At 38.1% G+C, this 21,612-nt stretch overlaps 1 protein-coding gene across 1 annotated transcript in view; it reads right to left on the bottom strand.

Annotated features, from left to right (window-relative positions):
* Positions 1 to 21,612, bottom strand: part of SMARCA2 (SWI/SNF related BAF chromatin remodeling complex subunit ATPase 2) — a 118,984-nt gene that overhangs the window by 81,656 nt on the left and 15,716 nt on the right. The window contains exons 3-6 of the mRNA XM_082496967.1: positions 19,235 to 19,358; positions 10,490 to 10,819; positions 9,531 to 9,632; positions 6,524 to 6,776 (exon numbers count right to left, since the gene is read on the bottom strand). Coding sequence (XP_082353093.1) covers positions 6,524 to 6,776; positions 9,531 to 9,632; positions 10,490 to 10,819; positions 19,235 to 19,358 — 809 coding nt within the window. The remainder of the gene's footprint in view (positions 1 to 6,523; positions 6,777 to 9,530; positions 9,633 to 10,489; positions 10,820 to 19,234; positions 19,359 to 21,612) is intronic.

The raw sequence follows: 21,612 nt of genomic DNA on the forward strand, positions 1-21,612 counted from the left end.
ACATTGAAAACCAAGATCACAGAGCTACAGTTACATATTTTTTGTGGTTTTATTTACGAGTAAGGGCTTCTGTGAACTGCAAATTTTGCCAAAGCACTAAAATAACAGACCCCCAAATTTTAAGTTATCCAAAAGTTGCATCTAAGTTTAACAGAATCAGTGCCCTCCATTTCCCGCATGCTTTAGGAAAAAAAAAATAGCCCCCAAAACCCCACACCTCCTCCTGCCATCCCCGCTCCCCCGCCAAACCAGACAGTCCTTTCCCAAAATCAAAAACCTACAGACCCATGAACAGGAACGTATCTCATCTCCCCATACTGCACAGGACTCACAAAATTTCCCTTTACTTTCACAAAGCACAAAACATCAGATCACATTAGTAAAAGGTGTCTGCTGCTATTTTCTTGCAATGGGGACTTTGGAACTGCCATGAAGGGAGAAAGAAATCACTTTCTCTATGGCTTCTTCTCATACAGTGATCATTTCTCCCCTGCCCTTTTGCCCCTTCATCAGACCACAGTATTAGCATAGTGACATAAACTCTCATACACTCAGCATGTCAGCCTCACAACTGGAAAGTAGATCACACATCAGGCAAAATGGCTGCACCAGATATATGGAGTCAGAACAAATCAAAATACTAGTATCTCACAGTAACTGCATGCATCGCAACTTATGTATAATTTGAAAAGCAACTGGAATCACACGTACAGTTGCAGACAATATCTTATCTGTAACAGTACCCCATCCTAAAACTCCTAAACTTCCCAAAACTATGCATTTTTTTATATTATCAAAAGATTTCTGAAGTTCCTGGAACAACAAAAAGGAGGTAATGCTGTATTACTGCAGAAGACTAACTTAGTGTTCTCAAGAGAGGAAAAAAATTGAAGCAGCATTAGGTTAGTTAAGTTTTTTATACAGACTGAAAAGTAAATCAAGAAGGGTTACTTCCTAACAAGAGAAAATTCCATTAAAAGCTACAGCTATTTGTCCAGGCCCAGAGAAGTTCATGATTCCTGCAGGAAAATTATTAATTCAGAAAGTGCTATAGGCATATTTTGTTCTTTCAAATGCATGTACTACACTAAAAAGCCCACATTTTGTACAACTTCACCTGTCACTGGGCATTCCAGTTATTTAGAAGAGATTTTAGTGCACCTAAAGATGCAAAATCTTGAGAATTACTTAGGGGTTTTTGAGATTGTACATCCATACAAAAAAACAGCTAAGATGTACAGAGATATTACTGTTCTAAATCATTGATGGGTGCTCTGCCTATTGCTTATTCACACATGGATGTAATCATGCATCACAACTATGATTTATTACTCTATTTCACTCCCCAAACACCTGCAATGCTTCTCCTGAAACCATCACCTACAAAACAGTTGTAGCCAAATCCCGATTTCACTGACTTTAATGAAACTTAAGGGGAGCAGTTACAACCTTTCCAAGCTTCTCTTTTGAGCTGTTAACTTAGTAAGGCACCTGAATACCGAACATATTTGCAATTTTTTTTTCTTTTTTTCTTTTTTTGCACTGAGTGTTTCTTCTTGTACTATACAAGAAGATGAGCGCAGAAAAGTTAATCTATGTTCTTCCTAACATAGCTTATGGTTTTAGATAACCAAATGGATGAGTCACTTCACAAACATGAAGTGAAACGTTCACTTACTCATTGTGCCAGAATTCGCTTGTTACTTTAAGTCTAGGTATGAAATAGGTTAAAGTGCCTGCTGACATAAAAGCTTACACAGTAGAAATTCAAGCAATAGCCAAACCTGGGCTGTGGTTTATATTTCTGTCACCTAAATTATTAATAAAAATTCAAATATACAACTTGTTTGACATATGACTAAACATAATGCAAGCTTATACAGTGTGTGTATTATGTCCCATCATCACACTAAGCAGCCCACCCCCACATAAAAGACTCTTCACACTGCTAATAATTTTGTTTTTCTCAATTCTGGTTTATAAAAAGGCTGATCAGAAATAAATGCACATGAAATTTTACCATTAAATTATAAAGCAGATTATTATTTCCAGGATAACTTTTTCTCCAATTTCTTTCCTCCATATGTTGAAGTGACTGCAAAACTAGAGGTCTGCACTGAGCTACAAAGAATGATACTTCTATGCTTTTGTGGGTGATTACCCTCCTTTTCTAATCCAGCCAGAGGAAAGGACTAGGAAATAAAAAAATCATTATTTTACTACAAAATCTTACGTTATTTTAGTCCATATTTTTACAGGTAGTCAGTACAGATACTACCTCAGAAAACTCTCATTGAAACTCAGGTCTGTTCTCTATTAAAATAAAGCCCTGGTCAAAAAAGTTCAAATACTAATGAAAATCTATAGCACACATATGGAAGAATAATGAAAAATGGCAGCCAGATAGGCTACGTATAAAACAACAAAAAAAGTAACATATTTTGAAGTTCTTTCAGACTTTCCTAGAAGTACTAATTACATTGTCTAAGGCACTAACAGCAGTAGTAACAGTAGCAGCATTTTCCTGAGTAGTCAGTACGATTTTTAAAAGAATTCCATCCCAATTACTTGAGGTGTGTCTCACCACTGCCACCTTCTAGTCTTTAAAGAGAATGACTGCAGTCTGTTGGACTATTGCTATCTTAACGGAAAAAAAACTAATAGCTATTAGGTAGCCAAAGAAGAAAGCTTCCTAAATGCTTTTTACAACCACTTGAAGGATATAATCTCACTGTTTAAAGGATGTATTTAATTAGTCGTTGCAGTTCAGCAATTTATCTTCATCCACGCAACAAGTGGCTAGTGCATTTATACAGAGATCTCTTTGCAAAATAAGTGATGCATACCTCTTCCTCATTAACTGGGGTTAACATCAGAGGTTATGCTTGCACATTCAAACCTGTCTGGCACAGAAGCCTTGCAGTAAGCCGTGAAGATACATAAGGAGAGAATTGCGGGTAACAGAAAGAAACCACGGACAATCTACAGGACACCAGCAAGTGCATTTTTTTTTAATTAGCAATGAGAAGGTGGGGAAAAAAGCACTTCCACATAATAGAACAACTTTAAATTACACACATTATTAGCTTTAAGAGATCTGTTCAGTGAGATTAAAAAGCAGCACTTTCTTTTGAAGAAAGTTTTAAGAGAGTTTTATAAAAGCACAGTATAAATTTTTCATTCTGACCAGATTTCCAGGAACACAAGTTTAACAGCCCTCCACATATGAATAATTTAAACTTCTTATATTTGTAAGAATTTTAAATACCTAAATTTCTTTTTATCCACCTTTAGTCACACAGAGATTAACAACAATTATCATATAATCTCTTCTCAAATCAACATATGCTGCAAATAGCTTCTCGGCACAACCACATGAATATAACAGCAACATTAACTCTTCATTTTCTTTCTCGTTGTTAATATACACTGGAGCCTTTTTTATAATCAGATTAAGGCTTTTCAGGGAGAAAAAGCAGTTGTTTCATTAGATTCAAAGCTTTTTCAGATCCTGCAATATGTTAATAGATGCATTAGTGCTTCTCCATCTGTACTGGTCTATTTAACACGTGGTTAATGAATAGGAATGCTATACTGTACTTCTAAGTGCCTATTTGATTAATTGTTTGATGAAAGAAACTATGTAACTTCCTAGTAACAAGGAAAGGATAAAAGAATTGCTATCCCTGAAAACAAACAAACAAAAAAGTAACTTTGTAACAGCAAAAAAAAAAGTATTTCATGTTTACAATATTGTTCTGTGTGTAAGACGTGTTCTGATACATAAATCATGTACATGATCTATTAAGAAACAGAAATGTGTATGCAGGAGCATGTATTCTCCCCAAAAAGTCTGCCATTATGCACTTGAGAGGTGTGTATACAACAAGAGAAATGGCCAAACACCTCACCAATTAACTTTCTATCATGTAGCTCATAAATTAGCACTAAATTACTGTCTCCCCAACTGCACACTTTGCACCTTTAGTCCAGAAACACCATGAAAAGAGAGAAAAAAATAACAGAGAGGAAAACAGAACCCAAGAAAGACAGGAGATGCAAATGAAAACAATTGCTCACCACCAACTGACTGATGCCCAGCCAGTCCCCGAACAGTCAGCCGCTGCCAAGCTACCCCCCATTTTATTGCTGAGCTTGATGGTGTCATATGGTACTGAACATCCCTTTGGCCAGTTGGGGTCAGCTGTCCCGGCTGTGTCCCCTCCCAACTTTTCGTGCAGCCCCAGCCTACTTGCTGTGGCACTGTGAGGAACAGACAAGGCCTTGACACTGTGTAAGCCCTGCTCAGCAAGAACTAAAACATCAGTGTATTATCGACATTATTTTCAGCACAAATCCAAAACACAGCCGCATATAAACTACTACAAAGATATTTAACTCCATGCCAGACAAAACCAGTACAGTCACTGAGTAAACCTAGCCTGTAATTTTCAAGAATTCCTAACTTTATCAGATTCACACTTTCCCACAATAAGGCAGTATACCAAAATTTTACCTTTTGGGTCTATATATATGTTTGAAATATGAATCCCTAAAATACCTATGTGATAATTCTGTCTTTTCATGAAAATAAGTAATTCAAACAGTTTTCTAAGTATTTCAAAGTATAATGCCCCTTTATTAAAAAAGTTAACTACCGAGAGATCTCAAGAGACAACTATTTTATAAAGCTTTCCCGAACTTCACTGGTTTCGGAATACAAATGTTTACAGTCACTTTTTCCTACTGTCTTGTTATGAAGCATGTGTGAATACATCATGTTTCCGTATTAAACTTGCCTATACTGAAACTAAGTCTAGCACTGTCCAAAGTACAAAAGCTGTTAAACCGTTTTTTTTTTTTTCAAAGTTTTTGTCTAATGTTACTTATACAGTTTTAAGTAATTAAAAGAATTCCAGAAGTTCTAAGCATTCTGCTAGGCAAAGCAAAATCAAATTCCAGCAGTGTTCAACATTGAAAAAGCTTGGATTAGTATCTATGGATTAGTATCTACGTGCTACCATCAGAACAAAAAAACCCACACAAACAAACAAACAAAAAAACCCACCAAAAAACCCCTACAAAACCTTCTATTGCAGAATCACTATCAAACTTCCACCTCACTTACTCTGCCAAGAAGATGAGGGTATTTACAATCTAATGAATACACTGTATCTGCAACCAGTTTTCTACATTAGTAAATGGAACACCACTATTTTCTGTCACTCCTCACTTTCCTCCATTTATGCATACCAAGACATAATAGTTGGGAACAAATAGTGCAATGGAGCAGGGCTGAAAAGACAGGAGTGCCAATTTGAGCAGAAAATGTTACATTACACTGGCCACATGATTCTTGGCTCAGCTTAGCGCTGCAGTTCTTCACTCACAGCAACTGTGAAACCATATAATGGTGTGTTCTACAAGCTTTCTGAAAAAGATTATAGAAAATAGTGATTGCTCACACTGAAACAGCTACGGCCATTCAGTCCTAAGGTAAAAAGGGTAAGACTGACAGAATGACCACATCAACATGCCAATAAATTACTTAAGCATTATCTTACACAAAAAGTAAAAGCTTTTCTGGGATCAAGGCTTGGATTCTGGACATGGCACCACATCCTAAAACACTTCATGGTGTTTTACCTTCATAAAGTGAAAGTCATTAAACCACTCTTCAGTGAAATCACCATCCCTTTTGGCTACCTTCCCCTACAAACTCATTGTTATAGTAACTGCAAGATGCATCATCAGTCCAAAACAAGCTAATAGGCTAAGTGCAGTTTCTTTCCTCTAACTGAGAATGATCAAGAACATACTTTAGGTGCCGGTCAAGATCTTTTTGCCTGCAAGATTCTCAATGTCAATTGTTTAACAGCTTTGTTGATGGGAAAAGGGAAGAAGCCTCTTTCTAACTCCACAAAAAATGTCATCCTCTATACTTTGTAATGAATATAATTCACCATCTAATTAGGGCACTCAGGAGGCAACTTGCAGAGATCATGCTTCCGGATGAACTTTTTTTTAAATCTTGCCTGTGACTTCCTTAATACTCTTTCTAACCTTTGGTAGTTCAGCCAACCCCATCATCACTAATAAAATTTGGTTTTGCTGTGGCCACTAACTCATCAGCCTTTTGACTTCCACTGTTCTCTTTTGTTTACAGTTCCAAAAACTTTCTGCACTGAATTGGTTTCTCTGTAGACTACAAGTATTTTGATTTCCTAACTTTCAGTGTCTGCAGCATCCAAGTTATACACGAACCCAGCAGAGTCCTTGAGCCTGTTTTAAGCTTATCAGGTTTGCAATGATACTGCCAGTATGCTTTACTAGATCATAACATGAGGTAGAGTTAAAACATTGTTTGGTTTGACATTTCCATACTTTTCTTTGACACGGTGTCTCTCTCTGGAAACTCAGTTTATACTGTTGTCACTAAAGTAGTTGATTGCAAGGAATTTCAGTTCAGCAAGTGAAAAACAACAATCTGCAAATGCATTTGAATTTTGTTATTTGCTTTTACCTATATTCACGTTCTTGGAGTATTTCAACAGGATCCAATCCTTGTGGCTTCTGGATAGGGCTGATGCGATTCTGCTTTTGCTGCAGCTGAACAATGGGTGAAGGCTGTCCAGGTGGTGGCGGCTGTGGTACAGAAGGCCCAGGCATGGAGGCAGCAGGCTGGGCAGCAGGGGGAGCAGGAGAAGGCCTCCCACTAGGGGGTGGCGCGGGAAGTTTTTGCTGGGCATTGGAGACACTCATATCTGGAGCCTGGCCTGAATGATAAAAAGTAGTTATTCATAACACGAAATATGGAAAGCAGGAAGAAAAGCAAGACAGTTTCTGAAGACAGAATATGAAGCTAAGGTAAACATTTTAAATTACCAGAAAAAGCACACTGAGATAGACTATACTCCATATTTTAAAAAACATACTAACACGCAAATATACCATACATTGCAGGAAGTGGTCCAAAGAAAAACAAAACATCTGAAACTTTACGATGAACGCCATCCCTTTTCCCACTCCTGCTGACTTTTAATTCTAGCATTAGAAGTAAAAAAGCTGCAGAACTGATTTCATACAAGTGTAGGACCTAATTCTGCCTCTTGTTCATTATCCTTGCACCACTTAGAAGTAATCTCTAATCACAACCTGACAACAAGCACAACTAGGTCTGCTTTTAGAGCTCTACCAGGACTAGATAGCCATATTAAAATTTCTACAACTGTACTTAGAGTACCTGTCATATATAAATACCCTTTGTTTCATTACTCTTTCCTATTAATTGTATGTAAGTATTTCAAATACCCGGATTTCAATTACTGTTTTATCTTATGGCATTCTAATAGTCTTGCAAATTAACACCTCAGTTAACGTTAAAATAGGACCTACCATTAATAGACACTAAAGGTCATAGACTTCGTGATGACAAGTCACCCATGCATTCAGATGTTCAAACATTGTCACTGACAAAAGACACACCTGTAATCTTGTAATCAACCTTAATTCAAATCCAACATCCTGAAATCTAGATAAAAAGAATCCTTCAGAGACCACTACTTGTCATTCACACATCTGCATCAAACTTCAGAAAAGGAACTTGAGCACAAGCTGCAGTTTCTGCATTTAGCAACACTGCATTTAAGCTTATTAAAAATAAGGAAAGAAAGCAAGTCCACCAAAAGCCTCTGTGTAGTCTCAGTTCTGCAGGAATCATGCTGTACTCTGTGCTGGTGAGGCCCCACCTGGAGTACTGCATCTGGCTCTGGAGCCCCCAACATAGGAAAGACATGGACCTGTTGAAGTAAGTCCAGAGGAGGTCCACAAAGATGATCAGAGGGCTGGAGCACCTCTCTGTTGAAGACAGACTGAGAGAGTTGGGGTTGTTCAGCCTGGAGAAGAGAAGGCTCTGGGGAGACCTTACAGCAGCCTTCCAATATCTGAAGGGGGCCTACAAGAAAGCTGGAGAGGGACTTTTTACAAGGGCATGTAGTGATAGGATGAGGGATAATGGCTTTAAACTGGAAGAGGGTAGATTTAGATTAGATATCAGGAAGAAATTTTTCACTCTGAGGGTGGTGAGGCTCTGAACAGGTTGCCCAGAGAAGTTATGGAAGCTCCATCACTGGAGACGTTTAAGAGGCTAGATGGGACTTTGAGCAACCTGGTCTAGTGAGAGGTGTCCCTACCTATGGCAGGGGCATCAGAACTAGATGATCTTCAAGGTCCCTTCCAACCTAAACCATTCTATGATTCGATGATAAATTGAATTGTAAAACAAACACGACCACAAACAACTATATAATGAATGAAAAATAAATTTAAAGAAATAAGCATAATCTTTAAAAATATATCAAATAAAACCTCCAAACAGATAAAACAAAGACAAATCTTTTTTTATTAAAAAAAAAAGCAATGAGAAAAGACAAACAGTAAGCAGCTTATAGTTAAACAGGACAGACAGACTATTATGACATACTGGATTATTTAGATAAAACTATCCATCTAGCAAATCTGTGTATCTGCCAGAATTTTTTAGTAGCAGCATTGAACTAGAAGGCACTGTGCTTATAAAACTCATATATACAAGCTCTCAGGAAACACTTTCCCCCTCTTTATTATACTACTCAAATTGTAAGTATTCTTTGGGAGTATTCCAAGAAAAGCAATTCTACATCTGATTACATAGTAGTATTTAATTTTCTTTTTATGTTGCCCTAAGTAGCTGACTAATGACATAGAATTTTTTATGATTTCACCTATCATGGAGTCATCACTGTCCCCAGATTTACCCACAAGCACATCACAGCATAACATTTCTACCATATGAGAAGCCTGTGTTACTTGCAAGCATGCAATATGGTATTTATTTTTAAATCTCTCAAAAAAAACCAACCAAAACTTCAAATAATGTATGTGACTCGGGATTTCTAATTCTTTTCAATACAATACTTCTATTTTCAAACAATAAAATCAGCCTGTAAACGCAAATCTGAAAGATTTGGTCCAAAACCTGATTATCACACAGGGAAAAAAAAAGTGACACTGTCTATTAGATCTCAAAGACTACACTGAACTTTCAAGCAATCTAATCTAAAAAAAAAGAAAAAGAACACAACAAAAAAAAGCAGTCTAATTCTACCATGGTTTGAAAATTTTTGTTTACAGTAGCAAAGACTATACTTGAAAATCAAGCTTGCTGCAATTAAGCACGCTCAGAACATAACTTTTAAGTGGATTTTATAGGTGTCCCTCAGGCAGCTTACATATTTCATTCTGATTGTAAAAAGGTGCTTCATGTTCAGGCTGCCTAACAACTGCAGTAATTTCACATGGTCTCATCACTCATGGAGGAATAAATGGTAAGGCTCCTTGATTCAAGTCCTACGCACAGTAAAGGTTACACTATTTTTCAAGCATTTTTACCTTCTCTTTTTTTATCTCTGCATCTTTTCCCCAGACTCTACCCACACTGTTTAACCTTAAGTCTGTACATGACATAAAATTAGCATTATACTCCGCTATACCTTCAGTCCAAGTTTTAGGAGTAATGGCAGCTGTATGTCCAGGCATCCCTGGAGCAGGGCCTGGTCCAGTTGCAGCACCACTCATTGTATGTAACCCAATACCTGCAATTTGACAGAGGAAAGAAACATAGTAAGATACAAAGCATTTCCGAGTATTCAAAAATCATTCTGTTTTCTAGTATGCTAGTCTATTCAGGCAAGTAGTATTTTTCTTCATTAAATATGGATTTAAGTAGCTTTTATTGTGAAAAAATATATGTAACGTGGCCTATCAAAATCGTGTCTCCTAAAATAAACCTTATTTGGAAGCAAAGCCACATCCACTGAAGTGAAGTGACCAGTGAAACTATTAAAACGTTATTAAGAAGAAAATAACATCATCTTAACCCTGTATTTCTAATGCAAACTCAGTAATGAAAGTGTTCAGAAACTAACAGATGCAGGCCCATTCAATGTAACACAGTTTTCTTAGGACCAAAATGTGCTTGCTTACTGCACTATAACATCTATTATCATTAGGATAAAAAAGTAAGAACATTTTCTTTTCCTTGTTTCTCACTTGACAGCACACTATACATGGTTTGTTCAACAACCTAAACAGTCAGTCAACTTGCTCCAGACATTTTTATCTACTTTTCTGCATAACAGCAGGAGAATGAAAATTCACTCTAAGAAAAAACATTAAAATCTCCATAAGTAAAGTATGATTTACATTCAAAAAATATCAAGCATAATCAGGACAGACACAGTACCTTACAGTGAAATCACTTTTATTTTAGTCTTGACAATATCCTATTAATAATAGATGTTGTTCAAGCTCAAAACCAAAGGCTGCTGTTCAGTTAGATGCCAGAATACAGTCCCAAATTATAGGCCTGCACAGCACCTGTTTATTAATTTTATGCAAGTAGAACTTCAAGAATTACCTGCGCAATGACACAAGGCCTAGATTCACTTACCAGACTGTCTGTTGAAGGCACTGGGAGGCTGCTGCTGTTGAATGCCAGGCAGGGTCCTCTTGCCCTGAACAGCAAGCTGGAGGTTTTCTGGTAGCGGCTGACCTCTAGCTAACATTTTGTATGCTAGAATCTGAGCCCGCAGCTGATGCAGCTGTACAGGGCTAAAAGGGGAAGGACCTCTGTTAGGTTGATTCATAACTTGTGGGTCTCCTGGTATAATGGGTCCTGGCTGGCTGGGAGTCATCTGGGGTGGAGTTGGACCTCCTCCAGACATTGGACTGGACACATGCTCTGGTGCTCCTAGTGGAGATGGGTGTGGAGACATATAACCTAGAATGGGTAAGAGGATCACAAACTTACTTCTCTGGTTAGTCAAATCTAAATTCCATCAAATTTCTTTAACATTACAGAGAGTATAAAAATGTCCCTCTAAAGTCAGGGTAGCTGCAGTATTTTCTGCAAGAACAAAAGTGCAATCCGAACTTCCCTGGGATATCAAAATAGCCTCATGAGCTATTCTTTGAGAAGAACTATGATTATATAGACCAATAATTCCTAAAAATAACAATTACCCTCACATTTGGAGTAAGACAAACTAAAACATGAAATACAATACAGAAGCATCAGGATGTGGTACTGTTTCACTAGAATGTTGAACAAATATTTCATTGTGGAATACATACAGTGAAGTCTGACTATTCTACGTTTATTTTGATGCACACACATCAAGGAATACCCATTCACTGATACAAGCCCTCTTTGCCAAAACTCACCAACATACAAAATAGAAACAAATGGTATTCAATTTCTATATAATTGCTCTTTAATTTATACAGATTAAAGGTTTGAGCCACACAAAGAACATTCAATACCTTTTACCATCTGGGTGCTCAAGAACTTGGAAAATCAACTGCAAGCACAAAAATCAGCTTCTGAAGAAGCTGTTGAAGACTATGTTACTCTGTAAAGTAACTCCGTAAAGGAGAGCAAGCACAGTTCTGAAGAAAACAGTGCTTGCATCTTATTATGGTACTTGTGAATGCAGTGGTTTTAAGTTTGAATTTTAATTACGCTTAAGGCATATTTCCTTGAGCTTCACAATACATCCATAAAAACAGACAGCATGGATTTTTGGTGAGACTTCCAAGAATATGTAGTATGTCAGAGACTGTAAATGTCTGAGATAAAGGACAAAAAAAGAGAGGATTTCAGCTTTTCTAAAAAAGGAAAATGAGGCAGAAGTACAGTAGATTTTGTGAAGCGAAAAGGTAAGACAGAAACAGACTGAGTTCAATCTTGTAACTAAAGAAGATGACAGGAAAGGAAGAAGACTAGTGAGAATAAGAAAAATTAAGCAATTCAAGAGAAAAATAGGAAAGTGAAGGGAGGAGTTCAAGGAAAAGGGAGAGAGACCTTAAAAAGTTAAAATGACTGATGTTATTTACTAGGTCCATCCACTGGTGGTGATAAAAGCTACAATTAATAACAGTACGTTTACTCCACTTATTCATCTCCTTCCACTATTTTTGCCTCTTTTTTTTTTTTATAAGAAAAGAGGGGAAGCTACAAATCCCTCTTCACTGAGCACATCGATTTAAAAGAACAACCACTATGCCACAACAAAAACCAAAATATACAACTGCATTATTGTTTTATACTATAAAATAGTGTTTATTGCAATGTTTATCCATTACTATTACATTTCTAACTCTCAGAATTTACTTTAAATAGCACCTGCTTCAAATTACACTGTTTTCAAAATTGCCTTTCAAAGAAAGGTTTCTTTCCCCCTTCAAGATATATTTTCCAAGTTATATATTCCTTAATCACTAATAGATTTCAGACCCAGATCTTGAAATCCATATGGACTATAACTGTAGTGTAAGATATTGAGCAGTTGTTTTCACTCCTGACAGTTCCAGTTGCAAGTCTGTGACTATGTTTTGCAGAGAAGAACTTCTAGTAGCAGGCATTTTTTGAGCTTTCTGGATATATTACTTACACTTTCTCTCTCCCTCAAAGCCCTTTAGGATTAGGATTCTTGACCATAGGAAACTAGGCTTGACAAGAGTAAGAATGAAAATAAAATTCCAATAAAATATCGCAGGAAAGAACAAAAGCCTTCCAAACTTCTTGTAAAGGCTCTAATAATGTGCCATTTACAGAATCTAAATTTTGTGATGCTATATGGAAATTTTCCTTTCTAAGTTTGAAAACTTTCAGAAGATCTAACAGTGTGACAATACATGCAGCCATAAGCCTGTCCTAATGAGGTCTATGTACCACTTGCTTTTTTCCTATCTTATTACACATACTCTAATACAGGTAAGTATGCATACATGGTCTCCAAATAAGGACACATGAAGACTCATAAAGACTGAGTTTAACCAGCATATGTCATAAAAGAAAAAAAAATAAAGACACAGTCCATAGGAATGTTTAATATATAGGCAAAGACAGACACCTTTTTGAACTCTGCAACATGTTTTCATCTGCTGTGAAGCACTTCAAATGTTCAAATGCATTTTTCCATGGCACACATGAATCTCCACAATGAGTATTCAGCAGGTTTTTAAATACCTAGCTCACTAATTGTTACTTGCTCAACTGCTGAATATCCCTTCTTCTAGATTTTCCACAGAAAACTGTTTGCTATTCTGCCTAAACCATTCTGTTTAATTTAACCGTCAGAATGGAAGACGGCAAAAGCACCGAATGATAAGGTTGCAGAACACACACAACAGAAGAGTTCTATGTGTTGGCAAAGGACAACACATAACTTTTAGTTCTGAAAAACAGACAGAGTAGAAGACCAGGAAAGGGAGGGCAAACAGCCCAAACCATCATTTAAAGCTGTGGTAACTCCAAAGCTTTATCAGGTTTCTCCAGGTATTATCTAGATGAGTTCTGAAAATCTCCAATAATGGTAATTCTTAATCACTCTCATAGTGAATATTCTTTTCCTTAAGTCCCATCAGAATTTCACTTACATAACTTGTGACCATTACTTTTTGTGGTTTTGCTGTGCACTCCTGAGGAGAGTCTGGTTCTGACTTCTCCATAATCCTTCAATGGGCTTCAAAAGGCTACATACATCAGAAATCTTCATCAAGTTTTCAGCAGTTAAAAAGCACTGCTTCCTTAACCGTATGCAAAATTAGCAGCATTGTTTTCATCCCACTTTGGTATCAATTTGTTTGACAGAAATACATGACATCATGTCATAAACTATGTATATTCTTTACAGTATTGACACTGGAAGAAATCCTAGTTATAACACTTTACCAAACACAAGTATTTTTGGAGGCCAGACTATATAAAAAGTTTCTGCTCTAATCACTTCTAATTTCAGCTTAGTTAACAGAGGCAAAGAACATCTTCCTCATGTGTTTTAAAGCTGAAGAACAAGAGAGCTAAAAATTGAGATTTTTTTTTCACACTTTTAATGTTATAATTAAACACAGGAAAACACATATGAATGCCAAACCCTGGTAATGAATATTAGACAGAAAGAGTCAAGGTTTTACGTTGACACTGGAATATTCAACAGAGGTCTTGACTTCCCACTAAAAATTACGAAAACTTTAATGATTAAAGTGTCTGAGGATCCTTCTCCACTGAGCAACTTTCCAGCCATTCCTCCCCAAGCCTGTAGCGCTGCATGGGGTTGTTATGACCTAAGTGCAGGACCCGGCACTTGGCCTTGTTAAACCTCATACCATTGGCCTTGGTCTATCAATCCAACCTGTCCGGATCTATCTGTAGAGCCTTCCTACCCTCAAGCAGATCAATACTCTTGCCCAACTCGGTGTCATTTGCGAACTTACTGAGCGTGCACTTGATCCCCTTGTCCAGATCATTGATAAAGATATTAAAGAGAACCAGCCCCAGCATGGAGCCCTGGGGAAAACCACTTGTGACTGTCTGCCAACTGAATTTAGCTACATTCACCACCAATCTATGGGCAAGGCCGTCCAGCCAGTTTTTTATCCAGTGAAGAGTACACCCATCCAAGCCATAAGCAGCCAGTTTCTCCAGGAGAATGCTGTGGGAAACCGTGTTGAAGGCTTCACTGAAGTCCAAGTAAACAACATCCACAGCCTTTCCCTCATCTACTAAGAGGGTCACCTTGTCATAGAATGGAATATAATACTACAATACAGCCTTCAGCTAATTCATTAGAAAAGGTGATACAACTACTCATTTAATATGCCCCTGCTTCTGAATGTAGGTCGTACATTCCATCTCACGGTTGCAAATGCTGTATAAGGCAATACACATTTCAGTCTGCCAGAGTAACCAAAACTCTTTTCAGCCTTTCTGCTTTGTATGATACGGTCTCATATCACCTCATAAACTTCTTAGCTCCAAGACATACAATGCTGTTGGCTATGCCAAAACCCATGCTAGAGAAATAAGTGAATTCTGCTGAGCATTCTGATCAGCATTTCTAACCAACTTGTTTGTTCTTTACTGCTAAACCTCTGTGTTATCTGCAAATTCTATCAGTGCTGATTTTACACTTTTTTCCAGATCCCTGACAAATACATTGAACAGCACTGAACTAAAGTAGAGTCCTACAAGACTAACTAGAAAAATCCACAATTGTATGATCATCTTCTGTTTACAGTTAGTTTTATAATGTTATTTAACTAGCTTAATATATTTAATATAGGCTATATTGATTTCACTTACTGCTGTCTTTCTCGTAAATCAGAATGTCACACAGTAACAAGCCAAGCACCTTTTATAACTCTATCAAGCAGACAAAGTCGTGTCTATCTTTAATACTAATGGCTTAATGATACATAGACAAACCCCATACATGGGACAGGATCCATTTTTCCTCATAACTGTGCAAAATACTGTACTGCACTAAGTACTGTACCACACCTGTCTAAATCAATTCAGCTTATGGTCTCCACAAAAATTGGTTTGACAAGGCTGACTTTATGCCATTCAGAGGGACTTGGACAAGCTCAATAAGGGGGCCCATGTGAACATCATGAGGTTCACCAAGACGAAATGCAAGGTTCTGCCCACAGGTTAGGGCAACCTCCAGTATCAACACAGGCTGGTGGGTGAAGGGATTGACAGCAGCCCTGCCAAGAAGGACTTGGGGATGAAAAGCTGGATACGAGCTCACAATGTGCACTCACAGCCCCAGCTCACAGCAGGTCAAGGGAGGTGATTCTGCCCCTCTACTCCACTCTGGTGAGACCCCACCTGGAGTACCGCATCCAGCTCTGGAGTCCCCAACATAAGAAGGACATGGACCCACTGGAGCGGTTCCAGAGGAGGGCCACAAAAATGATCAGTGGAATAGAACACCTCTCCTACGAAGAAAGGCTGAGAGAGTTGGGGTTATTCAGGCTGCAGAAGAAAAAGTTCCAGGGTGACCTTATTGTGGTCTTTTAATACTTAAAGGGGGTTTATAGGAAACACGGAGAGATATTTTTTTAATAGGGCCTGTAGCAATAGGATAAAGGGGTATAATGAAGGTATAACAAAGACATTTTTTACCATAAGGGTGATGAAATGCTGGAACGGGATGCCCAGAGAGGTGGTAGATGCCCCATCCCTGGAAACATTCAAGGTCAGGTTGGACGGGGCTCTGGGCAACCTGATCTAGTTTAGTATGTCCCTGCTTACTGCAGCGAGGTTGGACTAGCTGACCTTTAAAGGCCCCTTCCAACCCAAACCACACTATGATTCTATGATTTTTCCACAAAACTATTCTCCATGGCCTTTATTAATAGACAGGGTCATATGGAATTAAAAGACAGACAACTTTCTTTGATTTTACCTAGAACCTGCACTAGACTAAATGACATTTAACTGATACACGGCCATTTGGCTTATGCTTTCAAACTAATGGCAGAAGTTTAGGGACATCCATTCCCTGGGGTTTTGAACTTCTTCAGCTACTTTCCACCAAATGTTTGAAAATAATAACATTAATTAGCGCATATTTTTATCTACTTTAATTTTAGGCCCACAACCAATAAGCCATGAAAAAACCAGACCTAAAACTAATAAGGTGCATTTTCTATTTGACATGCATATTGTTAAAAATTTACATAACTGCAACAAAAGCTCAACTATCAGACCTCCAAGAATCTACAAGGAAACAAACCTTATGGTAAGACTTGATTTCTAACAATGTACCAAATGCAACTGAAGTTTTTCTCAGGATTATAAGATTTACCACTCATCTCTCCATGGATTCTCAGAGAACTTATACTGTATTCTCCCCATGAGTGTGGGCATGAGTAAACTCACTCTCTTTTACCACATTGCCTATTTCCACAAAACTTGTAGAAACATAACTGTCTTACAGGACTCTAATCCCACGGTAAATCAAACAAAGTATCCAATAGGTTGAAAGGCTATTAGGAAACCTGGTTTTCTATATTCAATATGTACACTAATGGGGAGAAAATACAAGATTAGCAGGTGCGACTTTCCCCAGCATGTATCAGAATAGTCTCAAGTGCCATCACCATTTTTGTGAAAAGATAATTGTGTAAGAAGAAAAAAAGGAGACGTAGAGGCAAGGAAAGCTAAAACACTCCTCAATAATGTCAAGTATAGTATTTAAAATATTGGAACAGGGGTGAGGGGTGTGTTAACCATTTCTTTAAAAAGCCTGCTTACATTAGAACTCCATTATTCTCTGTTTACCTTGCAACGCTTGCTGACATACACCAAAAAGAGAGCAGGGATCTGTAGTTTTTAGCCTGCCACAACTGCTACTAATACAATCATCTTTCAGCAGAGCAACACAACCTGGAGATCTGATCTCAGCCAGCACAGGAAAGAAGAAAACAACCCAGAGCAACTTGTATTTGAAGCATTTTAAGCTTCTTGTTTTTAAGCACATTATATTTGAATTGGACCCATCTTCACCGTCAGACTAAATGCTCTGTTCATTTTAAGAAACAAGTTCATTACCAGCAAAAGAGTGTCTCTGAATGCAAAGTCAGGTAAAATGTTGCTCTCAGCTGATCATGCTTGCATCTCATTGAAATCAGTGGAAAAGTTTTAACTGATAGAGAATTTGTCCCTGCAAAGACAGTTCTACTTTACTTAACTGATATTGAAAGCTGTAATGGAACAACAGTACTTTCTAACGTTAAAGGTCCCAGACAGGGATTCAGTTGACAAATTACAGACTAGGGTTTCAGTCACAGCCCACCGAAAAGTCACAACGCAGTTCAGGCTGAGTCACTCTGGTGATCTGTACCTGCTTTCTCCTTCCAGGATTTCTCTTACCCTATGTAATAAACATGTAAATACATCAAACAGGAACCATGTCTTAATAGATTTGTACAGAGTGTGTCAAACCAGGACCCTCATTTCAGTTGGGATTCTTTAGGTATTGCTGTAATATGCAATATACAAAGGCTGATCTGCTGAACTAATTAATACTAGCAGGTGTTACCAGTTAAATCTCCAACATACTGAGCTGCTTATAGAACACATGTCCTCTTACGCTGTGTCGTGGTTTAGGCCAAAATCTACTACTACCTGAGGGACCCCAGATGGGACCAACAGATGCTCTCCTCTACCCCTCTTCAAAAAGAGAGGCAGAGGAGGAAAAAGAAACTTACGAGTTTAGAAGGAACTAAACTACTTTAATGAAATATTAATAATAAAATAAAAAGAAATAATGAAATATATACAAAACTGTATCAAGCTCCCGAGATGACAATCACGTCACCGGCTGGCACTGGGGCAGTCCCAGGCTGGACTCAGTGACGGACAGGAACTGGATTCCGGATCTGGATTCAGGATCGGGATCACAGGCAGACAAACAGAGTCCTCCTCAGACGTCAGCCATTGAAGGAAGAGAGCTGACCCTTTGATCCCTCAGCTTTTATACTGAGCATGAGGCAGATGGGATGGAATACCCTGTTGGTCAGTTTTGGGTCACCTGTCCTGTCTGCTCCTCCCTGCAGGTGGGACCCCACTATGCTTTTCCGCTTCCAACCCTCCAAGGGGGCAAATAACAAAGTTGGTTGGCCTTGGGTGTTACAGCAGTAAGTATAAGCAGGAGCCTCTCTGCATACCATGCCTGGGCATCAGCTATAAACAATTGGTCTTAACACTCTGAGAGAGTGAACATTGTCAGCACAATATGCAGTTAATTTCAGTAGTTAGAAGAGGCCCAGCTAAGAAGCGAAGTTCCTGAACAAAATTGGTTCTCTTTTATCTCAAACTAGGACACGCTGCAAAGTAAAGGACACAAAGAAGGCATGTAGCAATGTGGTAAAAAGAACTTCTATTTTCTGTCATAAAAAAATTTTGAAAATAACTTTGATCAGCCCCTGACCAAACATTATAGATATTAAAGAAAGTTTCTCCAGGTTTGCTTGGGTTCTTACCTCTTACCATTCCTTCACCACAGGATTAAAATAAATCATATTCTAATGCATCTACATTTACAATAGCCACATAAGGTAGAAAGAACTAGGTGGGGTTATTTTAGAGATGAACTGAAATCTGTAACAGACTTAGCCCAACTACTTGCCCCAGCCACAGTCTTGAACCTTAGCTTTTTTCTAATACGTGACTGATGGACACTCCAGAATGCAAGGGTATTCAGTTATTCACCTTGTGGTATCAGTTCAGCCTTTACAAACAAAGCTGAAAGGAAATACTTGGAAATCTGTTACATATAACTACTGACTCTGTGGAACACACAGGCCTCAAAATCATACAGCATGCACAGTATGGATAAACCTTGGCTATGCTGGTCCATTGGACTCTGAGGTGGGCCCATTCCAGAGTGAGGAGGTCGCATACTCTTCATGGAGCCACAATGAACATCTTCAACCATCCCTTTGTCGTGCAAGCCGTCAATAGACTGTGAAAACAAAGTAAGTATTTATATAACAATAGTATATAAATCCACTATAAAAATCCAAAGAACTTTAAACTAAACTTCAAAACTAACTTCAAAACTAGAACTTCAAAATCCAAACACACACATAAAGAATAAAAACTTCTCTTAGCAGTCATTCAAAATAAATACAAAAGGAACCTTTACCCATGGAATCTGGGCAAGCACAGAGTACCGTTAGACTGCTTGTTCCCTCTGTTTCCTTTTTGCTTTTTTTTTTTAATCTTTATGAACTGTTTTGCAATGCCAGGGGAGCAAACTGTCCAAATGAAAACACACGAACCATATTGGCCTCATATTACAAAGCAGTGTAACACACACCAACTTATGAAAGTACAGCCTGTGGCTTGGCTCGAGTTATTTTTAGCCCAAACTTTGCCCTTTCAGTCACTGCTCTACTGGAATGTCCCAAACACTGTTTCTCTCCAAAACCAAAGATGACATTGCAGGAGGTAACCTGTTCTTTGCAGGCAAAAACAGGGATAGGCAGTCAAGGCAAGGGAAGACATAGTTCTATTCAAACACTTGTGCTCCCTTGAGTTCCTGTCACCTCATTCACTCCTCAAAAACTACAGTTCCCATGGTACTTGAAATACAAAACAGGGCCAAGTGCCTTCTTCAGAGAGTGAAGAGAAGACAGCTTGGGGTCAGAAAAACATGCTGAAGGCATGCAGGGCACTGGAAAAGACTACATAATAGAAACTGAAGGACTCTGAATGTTAAAACAGGGGAAAAGTAACACCAGAAGGAAGATGTCTTAAGAAAACTAAAAAAATTTACCTGAAAGCAAAAATTACATGAGGTTCCTAACTAGAGAAGAGATTATCCTCATGAAATTCTACCTCAGAGGTCTGCAACGCCTTGTATTGGGAAGGAACTGGCATCACTTGTCTTTTCTCTACAGAAGTATGTAGCTCTGCCCCTCTCTGAAACACATGCACGCACACACACTACTATTCTTGCAAACCCTACTGTGAATGGAGACCTTGCAGTCTGTTTTATCTAAATGCACATCTATTTCTTGAGAATTCTTTTTAAAAAGAGAGTTAAGAAAACTTACTCCAGTGGAAAACACAGGCAGTTAAGAAAAAGCGTGTGCAAGAAGCTACATCGAGTCACAGAAAAAAAGACACTGACACATTTCTTCTTTTCAAGTGCTTTGTTGCATGTGAATCAATGTAAGCAGAACTAAACATAGGTCACCCTTTCTACAAAGGAAAAAATAATTCTAAATTTTAATTGGTAAACTCTTCACACAAATTTTCCATTTTCCATTGCACTAATCAGATTTGATTGAAAGTATCTTTATACACATGGGGTTTTTCTTGTTTATCAGCATTTTTGAAGGATTTCACTATTATTTTTCCTATCAGAAACAATGGGTTAAAAGGAAAAAAGTTATGGAAAAGTAGAAGTAAAATGGATTTTTTTATGTTTCATCAAATTGTTTAGTTGTCATGACAGTATAAAAACATTTGTGAAAAGAATCTGTATCAGAAAAATATCCGTTACTTCAGAAGCTATTTTTGATTATAAGAACTTGGTATATGGAGTAGAAATAGACATAAATGACTGACACATTAAAAACAGTTCCACTGTGCTAACTGAGTAAATCCCAACACCCTTTTCTGAGGCATGAAGATTCCTCCCTCTCCCTTCGCCCCTACTTACAATGACAACCAATGCAGAAGAGAACGCTCAGTTCACATTCTGCCCGCAGGAGCTGAATACTACAGAAACCGAAACCTGTAAAGCCGGATCTATTCCTATTTCATCACGGCATGTGTCAAGGACTCAATCTTTAAGGCTGCCAAAAGGAGGAGGAGACTGTGCAGGAAACTGGATCTGATTTCCAGAACAGAGCACTCTAGCTGTACACATCTGTGGTGTGACTGCAGGGTGGGTGTCACTGTACTAATGGGTGGCAACTGTGAAACCTCTGTGAATGCAGGCAGCTTGGATGGGACTAAGATGGGACACAGCATGCATACCCAGGGCATCAGAAATACCAGTGTATAAAGGTGGGGAAAGGAGCTGGCATCAACAGTAGTGAAGCAGCAGTGAAGAGGAAAACAAATATGCAGCCTTTCAGAGAGAGTGAATTAAAAAAAAAAGAAAATCGAACAGAAGCAAAAAAGTTAAGACGTGACCACAGAAGAAAACATGAACTGAAGGAAAGAACTGATCAAAAGAAGAGGTTTTTGCAAGATAAGTATTC

Source organism: Vanellus vanellus, assembly GCF_965231255.1.
Source record: "Vanellus vanellus genome assembly, chromosome: Z".
In the NCBI taxonomy this organism is placed as follows: domain Eukaryota; kingdom Metazoa; phylum Chordata; class Aves; order Charadriiformes; family Charadriidae; genus Vanellus; species Vanellus vanellus.